General features: G+C 40.3%; 1 protein-coding gene across 1 annotated transcript in view; it reads right to left on the bottom strand.

The window, feature by feature from the left end:
* Positions 1–15,150, bottom strand: part of GAD2 (glutamate decarboxylase 2) — a 53,582-nt gene that overhangs the window by 36,443 nt on the left and 1,989 nt on the right. The window contains exons 4-7 of the mRNA XM_054020747.1: positions 14,288–14,521; positions 7,868–7,958; positions 6,884–6,996; positions 1,339–1,454 (exon numbers count right to left, since the gene is read on the bottom strand). Of these exons, the coding sequence (XP_053876722.1) occupies positions 1,339–1,454; positions 6,884–6,996; positions 7,868–7,958; positions 14,288–14,521 (554 nt within the window). The remainder of the gene's footprint in view (positions 1–1,338; positions 1,455–6,883; positions 6,997–7,867; positions 7,959–14,287; positions 14,522–15,150) is intronic.

Genomic DNA, 15,150 nt, shown 5'->3' with positions numbered 1-15,150 from the left:
TTGATTCATTGTGCACTGTTCCAGTTCTATGAAATATTGTTAGATTACATAGTGACCAGAGGGAATTATTATTCTAAACAACCTTGTTTGTAAGAATTTGCTGGGTTTCTGGTCTTCTATTGATTATGTATCCGTTGCCGCATGGCCTTTTTGGATAGTCATTATTATTTTATGGATTATTTTTCTCTCTGATTGCTGTGGGGCCAAATTCTTAGCCCAGCTGCTCTGAAGTGTGGAACCTGCAGGACCGTCTAGTCTCTGCAGACACGGGAGCGAACACAGATCCTGAAAGAGACTTTCCCTGCAGACACCCATATACTAGCTTTGAGGCCACTTAACCTTCGTCCTTCCCAGCGGTGGACACCCCAACTTTGACCGTTCACATTGCCACATATGGCAGTGAGGTCTTTGAGGATTATGCCTGGGGAGGCACTGAGCATGTGCAGTGCCTCTGCTGATGCCCTAGCAGGCAAAGGTTCCTCATTGGCTGAAAGTAGTCAGCTGGAGGGAAATTTAGAGGGGGAGCATGAAGCCTGGCCCTGTCTTCTCTTTCCACCCTCTTCCTGTACATGGGAAGGTTAATACAGCTCTAAAGTCAAGCTAATTCCACCACGGGGAGAGTCTGGAGTGGGAAACTCACTACATCTCCCACACATTGGGCAGTTGTGGTTTTTTCTCCCCACCATCCTATGTGTGAAGCCACCTCCCCTCATCCTAGCACTGGTCAGCTCAGTGCACAGCCAGTTTATGCAAGTGTCTAGGGCATATGCAACCCTTATTGCCAAAGAAGCTGGACTCAGGGTTTGGTTCATGGTGATAAATCAATGGTAAAGTCAACCTACCCCCCATATTCAGCAGCAAGCACAGATCTGATATTTATTCTACTGCATGTATAGCATTTAAATATTACTGTCTTCATGTATGTTATCACATTGTTTTTAAATTACAGTAGGAACAGTGTCAGCTACTGATGTTTGGATTTACAGAGATTTTCTATTTCCATTAGAGTGATATAAACAGAGAAATCACTGCCAAAGTGTTATAGAGCCTGATTCTGAGCTCACACACACTGGATTTCACACTAAGATTTACACAGATATAAGTGAAAGCCAGAAAGACACAATGATTTATAGACCTTGCTTTAGAATATCATGCATTTCAACATCAAGCATCCAGTATATCCCTTCATGTAACAAGAAACCACCCTTTTTTATTCCCAATGAAAGTATAACAGAAATGAAACCACGTAGCTACAAATCCCTTGCTCGGGTATTCTTTCTGTCCTGGTTTAATTAACAAAAGCAAGTTTAACAAACTGGATAAAATAGAAACACATACATGCTCTGAGGTGAAGGCAACCAGCCTGGGAATAGCTGCCATTCCTTTCTCTTTGACTTCTGGGAACATCTTGAAACGTGCAATCAACATAGCATACATGTTAGATATGGCACCACCTGGAGTCCACAGTAATACACTGTTATTTTTTCTATGCATTATTAACATCATTTTAGTACAAACTACACTCTTATTACAGTTTTTCCAACTCAAGTTCATAGGCAAGGGAGCATGAATGGTTCTTGCTCATTGTTCTTCTAATCGGGGGGAGAAGGGGATAGACCAAATGGGTCTATTAACACACCTCCCACGCCCCAAGACAAGCATGTGAAAAGTTAAGCTGGCCAGAATGGGGTCATGGGGTTTCTGCCCTCTCCCTATTCCTGGATGCCACTTCCCCACATTCCCCAAACATGTCCTTCTCTTTCCTAAGAACAGTTGCACATGCTGCTAATTTGTATTCTTATGTGATGCTCGGACCCCATGTGTGAGAAGGCAAAGGGCCTCTTTCAACATGTAAACCACCACAGGGAAAATTGCCAAGTGGCACATGAGAGTGACATGCTCTCTGCCCTCAAAGACTCCAGCATCGGTCCCAAATCTGGTGTCCTGGATATACCACCAGGTCAAAGCATTAGGGCAACCAGAAAAAGAAAAGAAAAAAAAAAAGGACACCAGTCCAACAATTGTTCCTTTTATTTTAAAATCTATTACCAACCCTGCCCTCTGAAAGGATTTTTTCCCCCCACAGTGGGGTTGGGAGATGGGAAGGGATTAAATTTCTCTAACAATAGTCTATCAAAATCACTTTCATACATTGATTAAAACTATCAGTTTCAAGTGTCAGATTGATTCACCTAGTCTAGAGCTGTACTATATTTTGATCTATATAATTCAGTTTCTAATGCTTAAATTAAACAATTTAGACACCAAAAAACACAGTAATTCAGTTTCTTTCCTTTTTAAAAGCTCAGTAAAATGGACGTGTAGTTCAGCAATTGATAAGATAAGTAAGATCTGGATATAGCCTAGCAACCCATTGTTACTATGGGATATAATGCAGGTGCAGGTTTTACAATAGTTCTGTATCTGCTTAATGGTTATGTTTTAGGTTTAAAAATGGTGGGCCAGATTGTAAGCAAGTGTAAATCAGAGTAATTCCATTGAAGTCAATGGAGTTACATCACATTACACCAGCTCCGGCTCTGGTCTGGCCATTGTTTTGGCTTTTTCTTTTTGTTACAGTGAACATGGAGTTATGTTCATACTATTCCATTGTATGCCAAGAATTGTGCTTGTATCTCCCTTTCTAACTGTACTCTGGTTCAAGGTTTTTCTTTAAATTAAGACTAATCTTCAGTCTTTATAAGCAGTGAATTTCATTCTGATCTCACTTGCATTGGTTTAAATTAAGATTAGCTCCACTGAAGTCAATGGAGTTGGACCAGTGTAAAACTGGTATGAGAGCAGAAGCAGGCTTGTAAGTGATTTATTCTTCACAACCCCTTGTGAGATATGTAGATATTTTAATGCTTATTGTTACAAATGAAGAAATTGAAGCAGGGAGGTTAAGGCCAAATTTACATCCCTAAAGTATTCAGTTGCTTAACTGTAGAATTAGATGCCTAAATTAAGGCATCTGAGTTTTAGAAATTTGGTCTAAATGACTTGTCTAAGGCAACAAATGGAATTAGTGTCAACACCAAGTTTAGAATGTAGGAGTTCCTACATCAACGGACCGTTTCTATCACTCCCTTTATTGTTTAGCCATTTAGAATTACATTTATTAATGGGCCTCAACCTAGGCGCTCATTTTTGCAGGCACATTTTTATGCCCATAATTAATTGTGGGTGCCAAAGACACCTGTAAAAGTACAGCTCAAAATCAGGTCTGTATATGGTCAATTGCAGAGAATGGATAGAGTTAGAGACTTTTCTTCACAGCAGTGAGAGCTTTATATAAAAACTATTCTTTCATTCGGAGATGCAGGGATTAGAACTAAAAGGGGATGGTATAGTACCCTGACATAGAGAAAAAGACAAAGATGGTTTTGACTATTGCCGAAACAAGCAGATCTGGCACAGTAGTTATTGCTTCGTAAGAAGTGTGAATTACAGTATAAACAAGTAATCTTCTCTGATCAGAAATCATATATGAATGATACAGGACTACATTCCAGATGACCAGTGTGTATATGTGCACTCCATAAACCAGTGATTGTGGAGCCCCTAAATACCACTCCTCCTTTCCCCTGGAAGCTAGTTTCTCCTCCGCAGAGGGAAGGAAGATTCCTATTCTGGACATAGGAGAGCTATATATAGGGGTGCTGCCTCATTTTTCTGCATATTTCCAGAATTTGACCCATTTGATGAAATCCTGGCCCCACTGAAATCAATGACAACACTTCCACTGACTTCAATAGGGCCAGGATTTCTCCCATTTGGTGTATGTTTTGTGGGTCACTCCACCTCATATAACCACCTACCAGACTTCATAACTGAAACAGGCCCTCTACCTAAATGTGCTACTCTTTTAATCTAGCAATAAGGATATGCCTAATTACCATCCACATCAGTACTGTCCTGTCTATTGGCTTGTACTGTCCAAGCAGTGTTGCTATTAATCCTCTTTTCTTACTAGGTTTCCTTGCACTCCAACAGAGCTGCTCCATCATGTAGTTTGAACAATTAAAGTCTTTAGACTCTATAAAGTTGTTTTATTAGTTGTGATTAAAAGCTTGGTGGGAAATGGTTTTCCTACCCCACAGGAATTTTTGAGATTTCAAATTTTTTTCCATCCAGAATCAGGAAAAAAAAAAAAGGTGAAATCTTAAAACATTTTGAGACCAGATCATCTGAAAAAAAAATTAGATCAGGTCAATTGAAATTTTTCTTTTCAGTTTTGACCTTTTACATTTTAAAATATTTTTTATGTAAATTAACTAAAATTTTAAAACAAAACATTGTTTCACACTGAAAAATGAAACTTTTTGTTTTGAAAATGTTGAAATGTCCTGTTTTGACAATTACAAAACTTTTTTCCAATTATTTCTCAAAACAGGAAATTCATCAATACTGATCCTTTCCCACAGTTTTGGTTTTGACTACTCAATGTTTTCTGATGCAAAAATATTTCATCAAAAAATTCCTGGCCAACTCTAATTGTGAATACAAACACTGTACACGCAGCCTCAATAACTCCCTAAGAGACAGCATTTTTCTTAGTGCCACCTCCTGATTAGTAGTGCTGTGCAGAGAGCAATTAGCTAAAAGGCAAACACAACCATACAGAATGTCTCAGGGATTGTATGCAAAGCAGAAACAATGAGCACCCCACAAATGAAACCTAGAGTAGCAGAATACAACTAGTTAGTAGGACATACTGTTAACTAGTATGGCACCATGACATGGTGAAATCCTCTAATCTAGAGGAAGCTTTTAGAGGCAGTGAGACAAATTCAGATGTGATATAAACAATGGTGTAAGTTGCACATTGAGTATAAAGTTGGTCAGAAAATAGACGTGAGTGGGTTTAAGTGGTACCTGGCTGTAGATTCCCTTTGCTTCATCTTATCTTTGCTTGTCTTAGAGGAGGCAGCATTGTCTAATGGCCTTCTGTTCTCAACTTTGCTACAGACCTGCTATATGACTTTGGGCAAGTCACTTCACCGCTCTGTGCCTCTGTTTCCCCTCTCATTCTTTGTCTGTCTTTGCTATTTAGATTGTAAGATCTTTGGGGCAGGGACTTGTCTCTCACTGTGTTTGCACAGTGCCTCATACAACGAGGCCATGAGCTTGATTGGAGCTTCCAGGCACTACCATGATACAAACAATGAATAAGAACAATAATACCCTCTTGTTGATTACTAATCTACCTCATTTGCCACTTGCTGAATGTTACACTTGCTTTGCTAACCCACTGAATGTCAAATCACTGCAAGCTACACAACTTTAACACTTACACTCATTCTCTGACCACCTTAACATCCAACCTGTAATTTACACTACAGTTGATTTGGTCCAGAGACTTCCATGGGAATTGAACCAACATAGTCCAGGCTGAATTTGACCCATGGTCTACAAATAGCTATAGAGCCATGTATAATATTGACTTTCAGCAAGGCACAATCCAGTCCTCCCTCCTTATGTCAGGAGAAGGAAAGTGATGATAGTGTAATGAAGGATTTGCTCCTATCTGTACACTGTTGCTGATCGCACTGCAGTTTGCCTACTTAACCCCTTTCTGGTTTTTACATTCTGTATGTGAAGTGCTTTGGCTGTGAGCAGACACAGTAATGCCCATGAACAGCAGCAGGTTCCTGTGCATTATGGAACAAACTTGTCCTGCTTCAGTAGGAATGAGGTCAGGTTCATATTATGCTATTTAAATGCTCATTAATAATAAGTAATATAAATTTCCCGCTTTCACTATGTTTAAAATTCACCCCTGTACAAAGGGCCAGAACAAGGCCCTGAGCCTGCTTAAGCCCTCTTGAGTGGCATGTGATGTGGGCTTTGCATTGGTCCTCTGCACAGGAATGAACTTCACACTCAGTGTATGTTGGGGGCTCAGAAGTGCCTGTGATGATTAGCTGTGCAGTCTACTCATCAGGTGATAGTCAAAACATCCTTTCCCCCCCTGTGAGACCACTGAACCTTTCTTTCCAGAACAGATTCCTCCCGCAGAGGTCATTCTGTTGCTGTGAAATTGACAAAGGTAATCTATACAGTGCTAAGTCTTTGTCCCTTTTCTGGATAGTTTCTGTGGCTTTGGGAGATAAATACAGAAGTAATTTTAAATAATAAAGTTTCAGAGTAAAATGGGAAGTGAAGAAGAGTGTAATGCAAAAGATTAAATGGCATGCTAAAAAATCAGATGTCTCAAGGAAATAGTGCTTGGAACTGACAATGATTCCTCTATAGTTAATCATACTCATTTCTTGACTTATTGATTTGCCTTGAAGAAGCTAGGGCTCTGATCTTGCAAGCACTTGCACACTTGAATAACTACTCACATGAGCAGTCCCATGGAACTCAATAGGACAACTCACCTGTGTAAAATTATTCACAAACATAAGGCTTTGCAAGATATTGGCCAGGCTTTGTATTTACTGACAGGGATGATACATTATCCTGCTCACTTAAATTTCTACTGTAATGATGGAGGGCATCAGAGTGTTTCTCTGTCTCATTATTAACACTATAGTCTTTTATTTTATGCAATCCATAAGAAAGTAGGACCATAGCAGAACTGCAGGGCAAATGTCTCTTCTGATTATGTTTTCCATGCACTACTATTGCTGTTCATAATGCAGCACAATTTGCTTGAAGGGAGTATTCAATAGTGACAGACATTAAAATCCCTAATAATCACATCCCTGAATTTCATAAATATGCAGTACTTTTATCCAACAGAGGACAGCGGTTGTTATTAGTGAGTAACCTCTTGAAACTGTGGATTTCATTGTATTGCCTCTTTAGCTAGATTAGTTATGAGGTCTGTCATAGTATAGTCTGAAACACAAAGAAAGCTTGAAATATCATATACCAGGTGAAAATATCCCATCGCCACAGCCCCCTGGCCAGCCAATCATTTCTCTCATTTTCCTTAGCGTGACATATTCCAAAAGTACAAACACTGGAGCAATTTCATAGGTGAACCTGAAATGTAGTAATGGCCATATTTTATTCTTTTTATTTAAAACATTAATTTACTACTTAAAATATCTACACAATTGTTTCTACTGTCAAACCCTGAATCCATATTATGTATATATACGGTATAGTGTACAGTGCAGAGAACTATATTTTGCAGTATATTTGATTACTTTCTTTCTGCCTTGAAGTTTAAATGTTTTCAACCCCACTCCTGTGAGGTGCCGAGGACTCTGTTCCCACTGACTTCAGCAGGAGTGGAGCTTGCTCAGCTTCCTGCAGGACAGGGGCTCACATTATTACAATGTGTTCAAGAGCTATTGACCAGAACAAGGCCCTTCACTTCACATGCAAATGTAGTCTCACTGAAGTCAATGAGACATGGTGCATAAAGCAAGATGTGCATAGAACACTTTGTAGGCCAGGAGACTTACAAATAAACTTTGGGTCTGACCCTGCAGTCCTTCGCCACTTGGATAGTCACACTGAAACCAATGGCACTAACCCACATGAGTAAGGATTGCAAGATCAGGTTCTTTTGTCAGCAAGTCTATTTACCTAGCAGCATCTGTTTGTGTTTCCATTTCACATTTTACATATTTATGTATGCAAAATACAAAAATATTTTCCCCTTCACTTGCAGGAATTTTATCAGAGCTGTCATTTTATTTATGTGATGCATTTTTTTTATGGGAGACAACATACAAAGCAGTTTTAAAATAACATGATGGCTGTATTAAAATTTAAAAGGCAGACAAATGTTTTTCCTGCTAGTTTCACATGAAAGGCTTTCTTTGACCTACAGCTACAGCAAATACTGTGGAATCTAATTTTAAAATTAACCTAGATAATGATAGTGGCAAATTTGGCTACTTACATATTAGTATTTGCTGTTGATGTCAGCCAGTCTGCAGCTAATCCAACCATGTCCAGTCCAGTTGAAAGCTGATTGAAATATCTAGGATGCCCTGCATAAAATGGAAGAAATGTATCAGAAGTCTGATGAAGCAAAATGAAATTGCTCAGTACTGATTGGTGTATTTATCTCAGGATCTTTACACAATGGAAAAGCATCATCAATGTGTGAAACAACAACAACAACAGATCTTTTGTCATGGGGAGATTATTTTCCCCTTTCTTATTTCAAAATAAGTAAAATAGGAACAATGAAGTAGAACTAGGAATTATAAGATCTATCATTTGTACTGAAATTATATTGTATTGGAATTATAAGCTCTTGCCATTTGTATTGAAAATTAGCATGATGCTGCTGCACTAAAATACCTATCCGCCCTTGCAGGTGTGTCACATGTTGTCACTGACTGTGCTTTTGCTTGGGCTACATTTGAAAGGCATGCACAACACACCATCTGAGGTGCTTGACACTGCTTATAACAACATCAGTGATGAATGGCTAATGATTATAAAAGACAGAGCAAAATGAGAAAATGGAACACTTTGCTGACTGCTTTGAACATGACTCAGAGGCTGATGATTGTGCAAATATGGCATGGACTGTGGTAATATTTGTCATTTCTTCACTGTCAGAATACAATTATAAATAACAGAGCTTCCGAGTAATTGTGATTTTAAATAAACCCGACGAAAGGGAACATTGCTGCTATGTCAGAATGATGCGTGAAAATATATTCAGTGGGCTGGGTAGTCCATTTACAAGGTTTCTCTTGCTGACTTCTGGATTTTTCTGACCTCCTGTCAGATATTTTATTTCAAAAATATGCCCAGAGCTATTAAAACTGGGACAAAACAAATAACTCATTAGAGCTCACTTGACTAGTCATGTCCTGCCCCCCTGTTTAGAGTTACACGGCTTTGTTACCAGCAAGAATTTTGAAAGATTAACAATTACGTAAATATCATCTCATTCAAAGGAAAGCGTTCCTGCTTAGAAAACACCTGTCCTAACCCAAGGACTGCAGACTGGTACTGACCGCTTGGGAAACATAAAATTCAGCAGGGCGATTTAGGAAATGCAAACAAAAACCAAGAGAAAACTTATCTCCTAGTCTCTTGTGGTCTGTTATCAGGCACATACACATGGCTGAAAGAATTGTGCCGAGAATTACTCACCTGCCCCCCAGCTCACAGCACACAAAGTCTGAGTAATTGGGCTTTGTGGCTGGAAGTAAGCCTGGGTTGAGAGTTGGAAACAAAATCCAATTCCCCCCATCCTATAATCCAGGGACATAGCAGCCCACACCTTCTATGCAAGGATTGCTGACCACTGGTACAGCATAAGCACAGATCCATGACCCCTTTCTCTGGTCAATCATCAATGCTTCCCTCTATCTTTGAAACTGGCACAGAGCCTATCCCACTAATGTTCAGGGGGCTTCGGAACTTCCCATTCGGGCTTGCATGGCCATACTGCTCCAGCGACACAAGGATTCCACAGATATTCAGTGATGTAGGAGGACCTTGCTCAGGCTCTCCACCAGCAAGTGAATTCCAGCCTCTCTGAAGATGTGATATTCTGTGGTAGCTTTCAACAATTAAGGGTCAAATCATGTCCTCCCTCAGGAAAACTCACTGAAAGTCTGGGAAACCCCCGGGGTTCCAGGTGGGAGTCTATGGCGAAATCCTGGGGAAAAACAGAGTTCTGGTGCATTTCTGCAGAGCCCAGTGTCTCCTGCCAATTCCTACCTCCACTCTCCCATAACAACACAGCCCCCTGAGAAACTATGTGCTCAACATTTTCCTTATCCACAGCTGGGCCAAACAACCCCTGCCTTTGCTGATGCCAGATAGTGTGCAACAGGATGTTCTGTAAGCTGTACCGACAGGGTTAGCCTTATCTGGGGACCTGGGGAAATTCCCACACATTTTCAGGGGGGTCAAGAGACAGGTTCTTCCCCAGCTCTACCTGGTGCTGGCTCACCCACATTCCCTTCAAAACCATAGAGTCTTGCATGTATACAGCCTTCTCACAAGGATATCCTCAGAGAAAAGGAGGCAGGGAGAATGATGCTCACCACCGCTTCAGCAAAATTTGGGCCCTACTCTCCACATAAAACAGGAGAGGCGATAATCTGACTCTAATCATAGATGCTTGTATTTCTCCATTATTGGGACTGCTTAAGGTCTTAGAGAGACTGTAAAGTTCTTTCACCCTATTGGATGGCCGAAATAAATTCTAGTCTCATTTAAACCCCACTTGACCATATAAGCAGATCTTGCTTGAGGAATTAGTCAAAAGCAGTAGAACAGTGCTCTCCTACCTCAGTGCATGGCTATCAACAGTGTTTTGCAACTAACTGAAGGAGGAGGGGTCTGTAAGTAATCCGAATCTGGGGTGGGTTGAAGGGAAACAGGAGAATACCACTGTCTGCTGGATTTATTAACTTAAAAATAGATAATTTGGACATATTTTTCTGTCACCCAAGGAGCTCAATGCATGCTACAGACACTAATCAAGCTGCAAAGCACCCCTGTGAAATGGGGAAGTCCAAGTACTATCCTCCTCTTACAGATGGGCAAATTGATGTAAGTGATGTGCCCATGGTAGCACAGTGAGCCAGAGTCAGAGCAACCAATACAATCCCAGAGCACTGACATCCCCAGCTGGCAGCACTTTCACCCTTTGCATTCTCTGTTATTTATTTACAGTCCTCTGTTGCCCTCTAACATAGCCACATACACAGAGCCATTGGTATTCATTCAGCTTTGTAAATCAATCTGCTCTGGCCACCTTCATGAACCTTTTGTATTTCCTACCTGCTACCTAGCAAATAGCACTGTTCTTATTCTGCTCACTGTCTGGAATTTCCATTACTTTTTAAACTCCAGCAAACTCTGGAAATGAATTGCAACGCTACATACACCAGTATTCCCAGAAGCTGAATTTTAATTGAACAAACATAAAAATTCGGACCAGACGCACCTGTACCGACGCACTTATCCAGTCAAGAAGCGGGGGAGAAATACCACGTGACATATCTAACCAATCGCAATTAAGCAATACACAGTGAATTTTTAATATTGATAATCAACCCATAGAGTAAACAACTAGAGAAGACAGTCCTCAGGAATAAAGCCTGGGAAACCGGATCTGGCTGTAGAATAGGAGGCTCAATTAATCAATTAAATTGTTTATTACCAATTGTTTCCTCTAATTCATTAGCAAGCACATCGACTCTGCTTAGATAAAGATCCCAAGGCTGCTTCAGGGTATTTTCTCAAGCATCACATTCTAAATTCACCCAGCAGCTCAGAACGGATCTTGTCAGAACCTCTCTACGAAGCGGCGGCGGCCGCTGCTAGAAAACACTGCTCCTCTGGTTAGAATGACAGACAACCATATCGTTGGGAAACTGACCTTAACTCATCTATTAAGCTAGCAAACGGGAAGTGCGGGGCTGAATAGGGAGGCAGGCAGGCGTTCCTGCTTCAGAAAATGGTCTCTCTAGCTGTGCAAATGAGCTCTGAGGCTCAGCAAGGGTCTGCTGGTCGGAAGTCTAGGGATCCAGTTCTGAGTGTGAACCGAGCCTCAGTCCAACTGACATGCCCTCATTTATACACTCCCCCAAAATCTTAACGTAGCAAAGCACGTTCTTTGGTCGGAATCCCCCGGTCTGTTTGACACAGGGCCCGGGCGCTTTTTCACAATTCTGGGCGGATGCCCGGTGCCTTTGTTTATTGCGTGTGGAGATATATATGGGCGATGTTTAGCTGTGGTGCTGGACCATTGCCACAACAGTCGTGACAAAAAACTACAGAAAGTTAGACTGTTTCCAAACCCTGCCGTGCCTTCTGTATTTGCCTAATACTGCACATTGCTGGCAGACTCGTTATTTACATCCTGTAGTCATGGCACAGCGACCCTTTCAGCTGCAACTGCAACGATTTCGTCATGCAACTCAAAGTACATCACACGGGGGAAAGGGCTTTGGTGTAAACGTAGTGCCAGCCTGAGATTCGTATGAAATAGCATCTTGAGGTATCAAGAAGGCTACTAATAGCAGCGAAATGACAATTGTTTTCAGAGGCTAAATAGCATTACTATTCAACGAGACAGGTAATAATACAGGCATGTATACGTGAAACGTGCAAACGAAATCTGACTGCCAGTTTCTTGCGGCTGCTCTGACATGCCTGACATTTTGGAAGAATCCAGAGGGTACTACACTCCTGATTAGAGATACTGAGTGGACATGGATAGCCCTGAGCCAATACATCATATTTATTTCAAGGGAATACAATCACACTCAAAGGGTGTCTGGAGTTGCATTTCCTTGGTCCTGTTTTCTTCTAAAACCAGGGTACTAGCTTGACCACTTGCTTGGTGAAACTAAAAGAAGCCCTAGCAAACAGCTTTATTTAAAAAAATGTTTTAATTTTTTAAATGGTCATTGCAGTCATTTGAACTTTTAAAATGTAATTTAAAGTATAATTCCTCTGTATATTTTAATTACAAATGGGGAAATTTCCCCACATTTATATGGCACAACGGAATTTTTTTGAACATTATTTTGAAGGATTTGTATATGTACACTTCACAGTAATTTTATTACGTCGATATGCACTGAAGCGTAATGCAAATTGCACCTGTATACTAGTAGAGCGAGTCTAACAAATCCTATTTGAATTGTGTTAAAGTGTTTGATCTAATCCAGTTAAATATTTGTTTCCTACGCCATATTGCGACCCCAGACCAGGAGTTCCACCAAATGTAACTACTTCAATTATTTCCTATGTATGTTGCCCGGATATTTTTAGGGAAGCTTTGGTAACATCAGAATCAAATAGTAAAAACACCGGACCGATCCTGTCCCTTTGAAGTCAATGGGAGTTTTGCCAAAGACACCAAAGGATCGGGATCGGGTCTATTTCACTCCATTCGATTTGTTAAAAGGCTACAAGCTGTGTTTCCCGCAGAGTCTACTCAGCCGATACGCACATCACATTATCGTCTCCTTCAGATTTTTGGACCCACATTTTGAAAGGGTTTATACTATTTAAAAAATATTTCCCCAGCAATTCAAATGCCAGCGGGAGCTTCCCGAACCCTTGTTTTCTCTACAAATGGTTCTTTTAAATAACAGTATAAGAGAGGCTAAAGGCAGCCTCTGTTTTCTGTTTATTCGGTGGGAATTTAATTAGATGGGTCCACATAAGAATTTGCTGAATTCTGTTTAGCATCACTGAGAATATCATTTTCACGTGGCAGGTTGCCTAAGTGGAGATAATAACGACATGAGCAGGGACAAATGGTGCTGTCTCTGGACAGATCAGAATTAATTGGAATATTTTTTGGTCATGACAATAACAAAAATAGCCATTAAACAAGCTCCTATTTTTCATGCTTAAAATCCAGTGGGAAAAAACATGTTTTCTGCGTTCCATTGCGCCAGATTCTCCTATTTTTACACCGAGCCCAGGAGTGGGCAGCCAGATCGCGTTCTCCGGGAAAATGGGATTGTTCATTCTCTGCATCCAGCTTTTTTAGACTGTGTGGAGATGCGGAAGTCAAAGCCAGGGCTATCTGATGCAAAGCCGAAGCACCAGCTCTCGAGCCATTTGGCACACAGGAGAGTTAGTGGCCTTTTGTATAAATAACATCTCCACCAGCACACAGCTGTCTGCTCAGAACTTCCATTAGTGTGGTTCTTATGGCAATTTTAGTTGACAAATTAATTAATTGCTTCTTTTCTCCCCACCCCAGCAGTCAACGGTAACACTTTCTTCTTAGAAGTGCTCGCTTGGGGGATTAGCAATAAATCTCTGCTTCAGGGGCCCTTATCCTGCATTCCTTATGAACTGAGCACTCAGGGAGTGGATTCTGCTACGTCGGTGTAAATTCGGATTTACATTTGTTTAGCTCCAAATTCATACCGTTGTAACCGAGCGCGGAATTTGGTCCCCATTAGCGGGTTAGGATGAAGAGCGTAAAGAATGGAAGATGGGGGCCCAAAATGTGCTCGGTGTAAAAATTAAGTGCTAAAAGAGCCACAGAGGTGGGAGAATGTTATTTCGTAGCGACTGATATATATAGGTTCCACCACTGACAGGGACATTCATTTCGACCAGGAAGAATGTATATTGTTGTACTTAAACTATAACACTGTACATTTCACTTAGGAAAATATTAATAGCGCCGATAAATAGTTTTCTTTCTTTCTTTCATCTACTGTTATGTATTTACAAATGACAATAACTGCTTAAAGCCACACAGGGTAATATGCTATCCCTGCTTCACTGACTTTCCAAGGATCCGCAAGTGACATTTAAAAAAACAGTAGAAAAATCACACATAATAGAATCTCAGCATGCCTGTTACCTGTTTTGATTGCATATTTTAGAGTTGTTCTGCAGTTCAACAAAATTTCTTCCAAGGTCTGTGGTTGATCTGCCAGTTCCCAATTATATTCCTGAAGAAGCTCATTTGGGTAATGGAAATCAATAACCTTTGTTGATCTATCAAAACTTTTCACCACATACTGAAGCAAAATATCCATAACATCTTGTAGGAAAGACAGAGTTGTTATTTCCCCATTGCACGCTGGCAGAAGATCTGAGGGGGGAATTACATGAAATGTTAGCTCCAGTTTATTGTTTAATGTGTAGATTTTTTGACACAATCTCGCCCCCACTGACTTTGGGGCTTTTCTATTGACTTCAATGAGCGGAGGATCGGGGTTTTAATTTGGTAAGCAATCCGATGAGACCTTATTTCAAAAATATTTTTTTCTAGGAGATATGGTCAAGCTCTAAATTCATTGTTAACTAGAAATTTGTGTTGAAAACTGCATTTTATGATTGACTTTAAAAACACCGAAAAAAAGACAGAAAAAGGAAAAAGAAATAATGAAAAGAGTTTCAGGGGAAAATAGGCAAATATCTGTATTGTAAATGACACAAGTGGAAGACCCAGAAGAGCATCACAATAAAATAGCTTCTTTGTGTTTGGTCAAATGGGAGGGTTGCAATACCTTAGTGATGCTTGAATGCCTTTCCGTGAAATAATATGTTATGCTCTGATTTATTCATATGTTTATTTATTTATATTTGTATCTTTATTTAAACTAAATTGTGCAGGCCCGTGCCGCACAGAGCGCTAAGGGAATCCCCTATTTCTTGTGACTGTATCTTTGTAGCACTGTAGCGGTTAAATATGTAGGAGATTATCAAGGCTGCTTGTTG

Source organism: Malaclemys terrapin, chromosome 2 (genome assembly GCF_027887155.1).
Source record: "Malaclemys terrapin pileata isolate rMalTer1 chromosome 2, rMalTer1.hap1, whole genome shotgun sequence".
In the NCBI taxonomy this organism is placed as follows: domain Eukaryota; kingdom Metazoa; phylum Chordata; order Testudines; family Emydidae; genus Malaclemys; species Malaclemys terrapin.
This window is presented reverse-complemented; position numbering and strand designations above follow the sequence as displayed.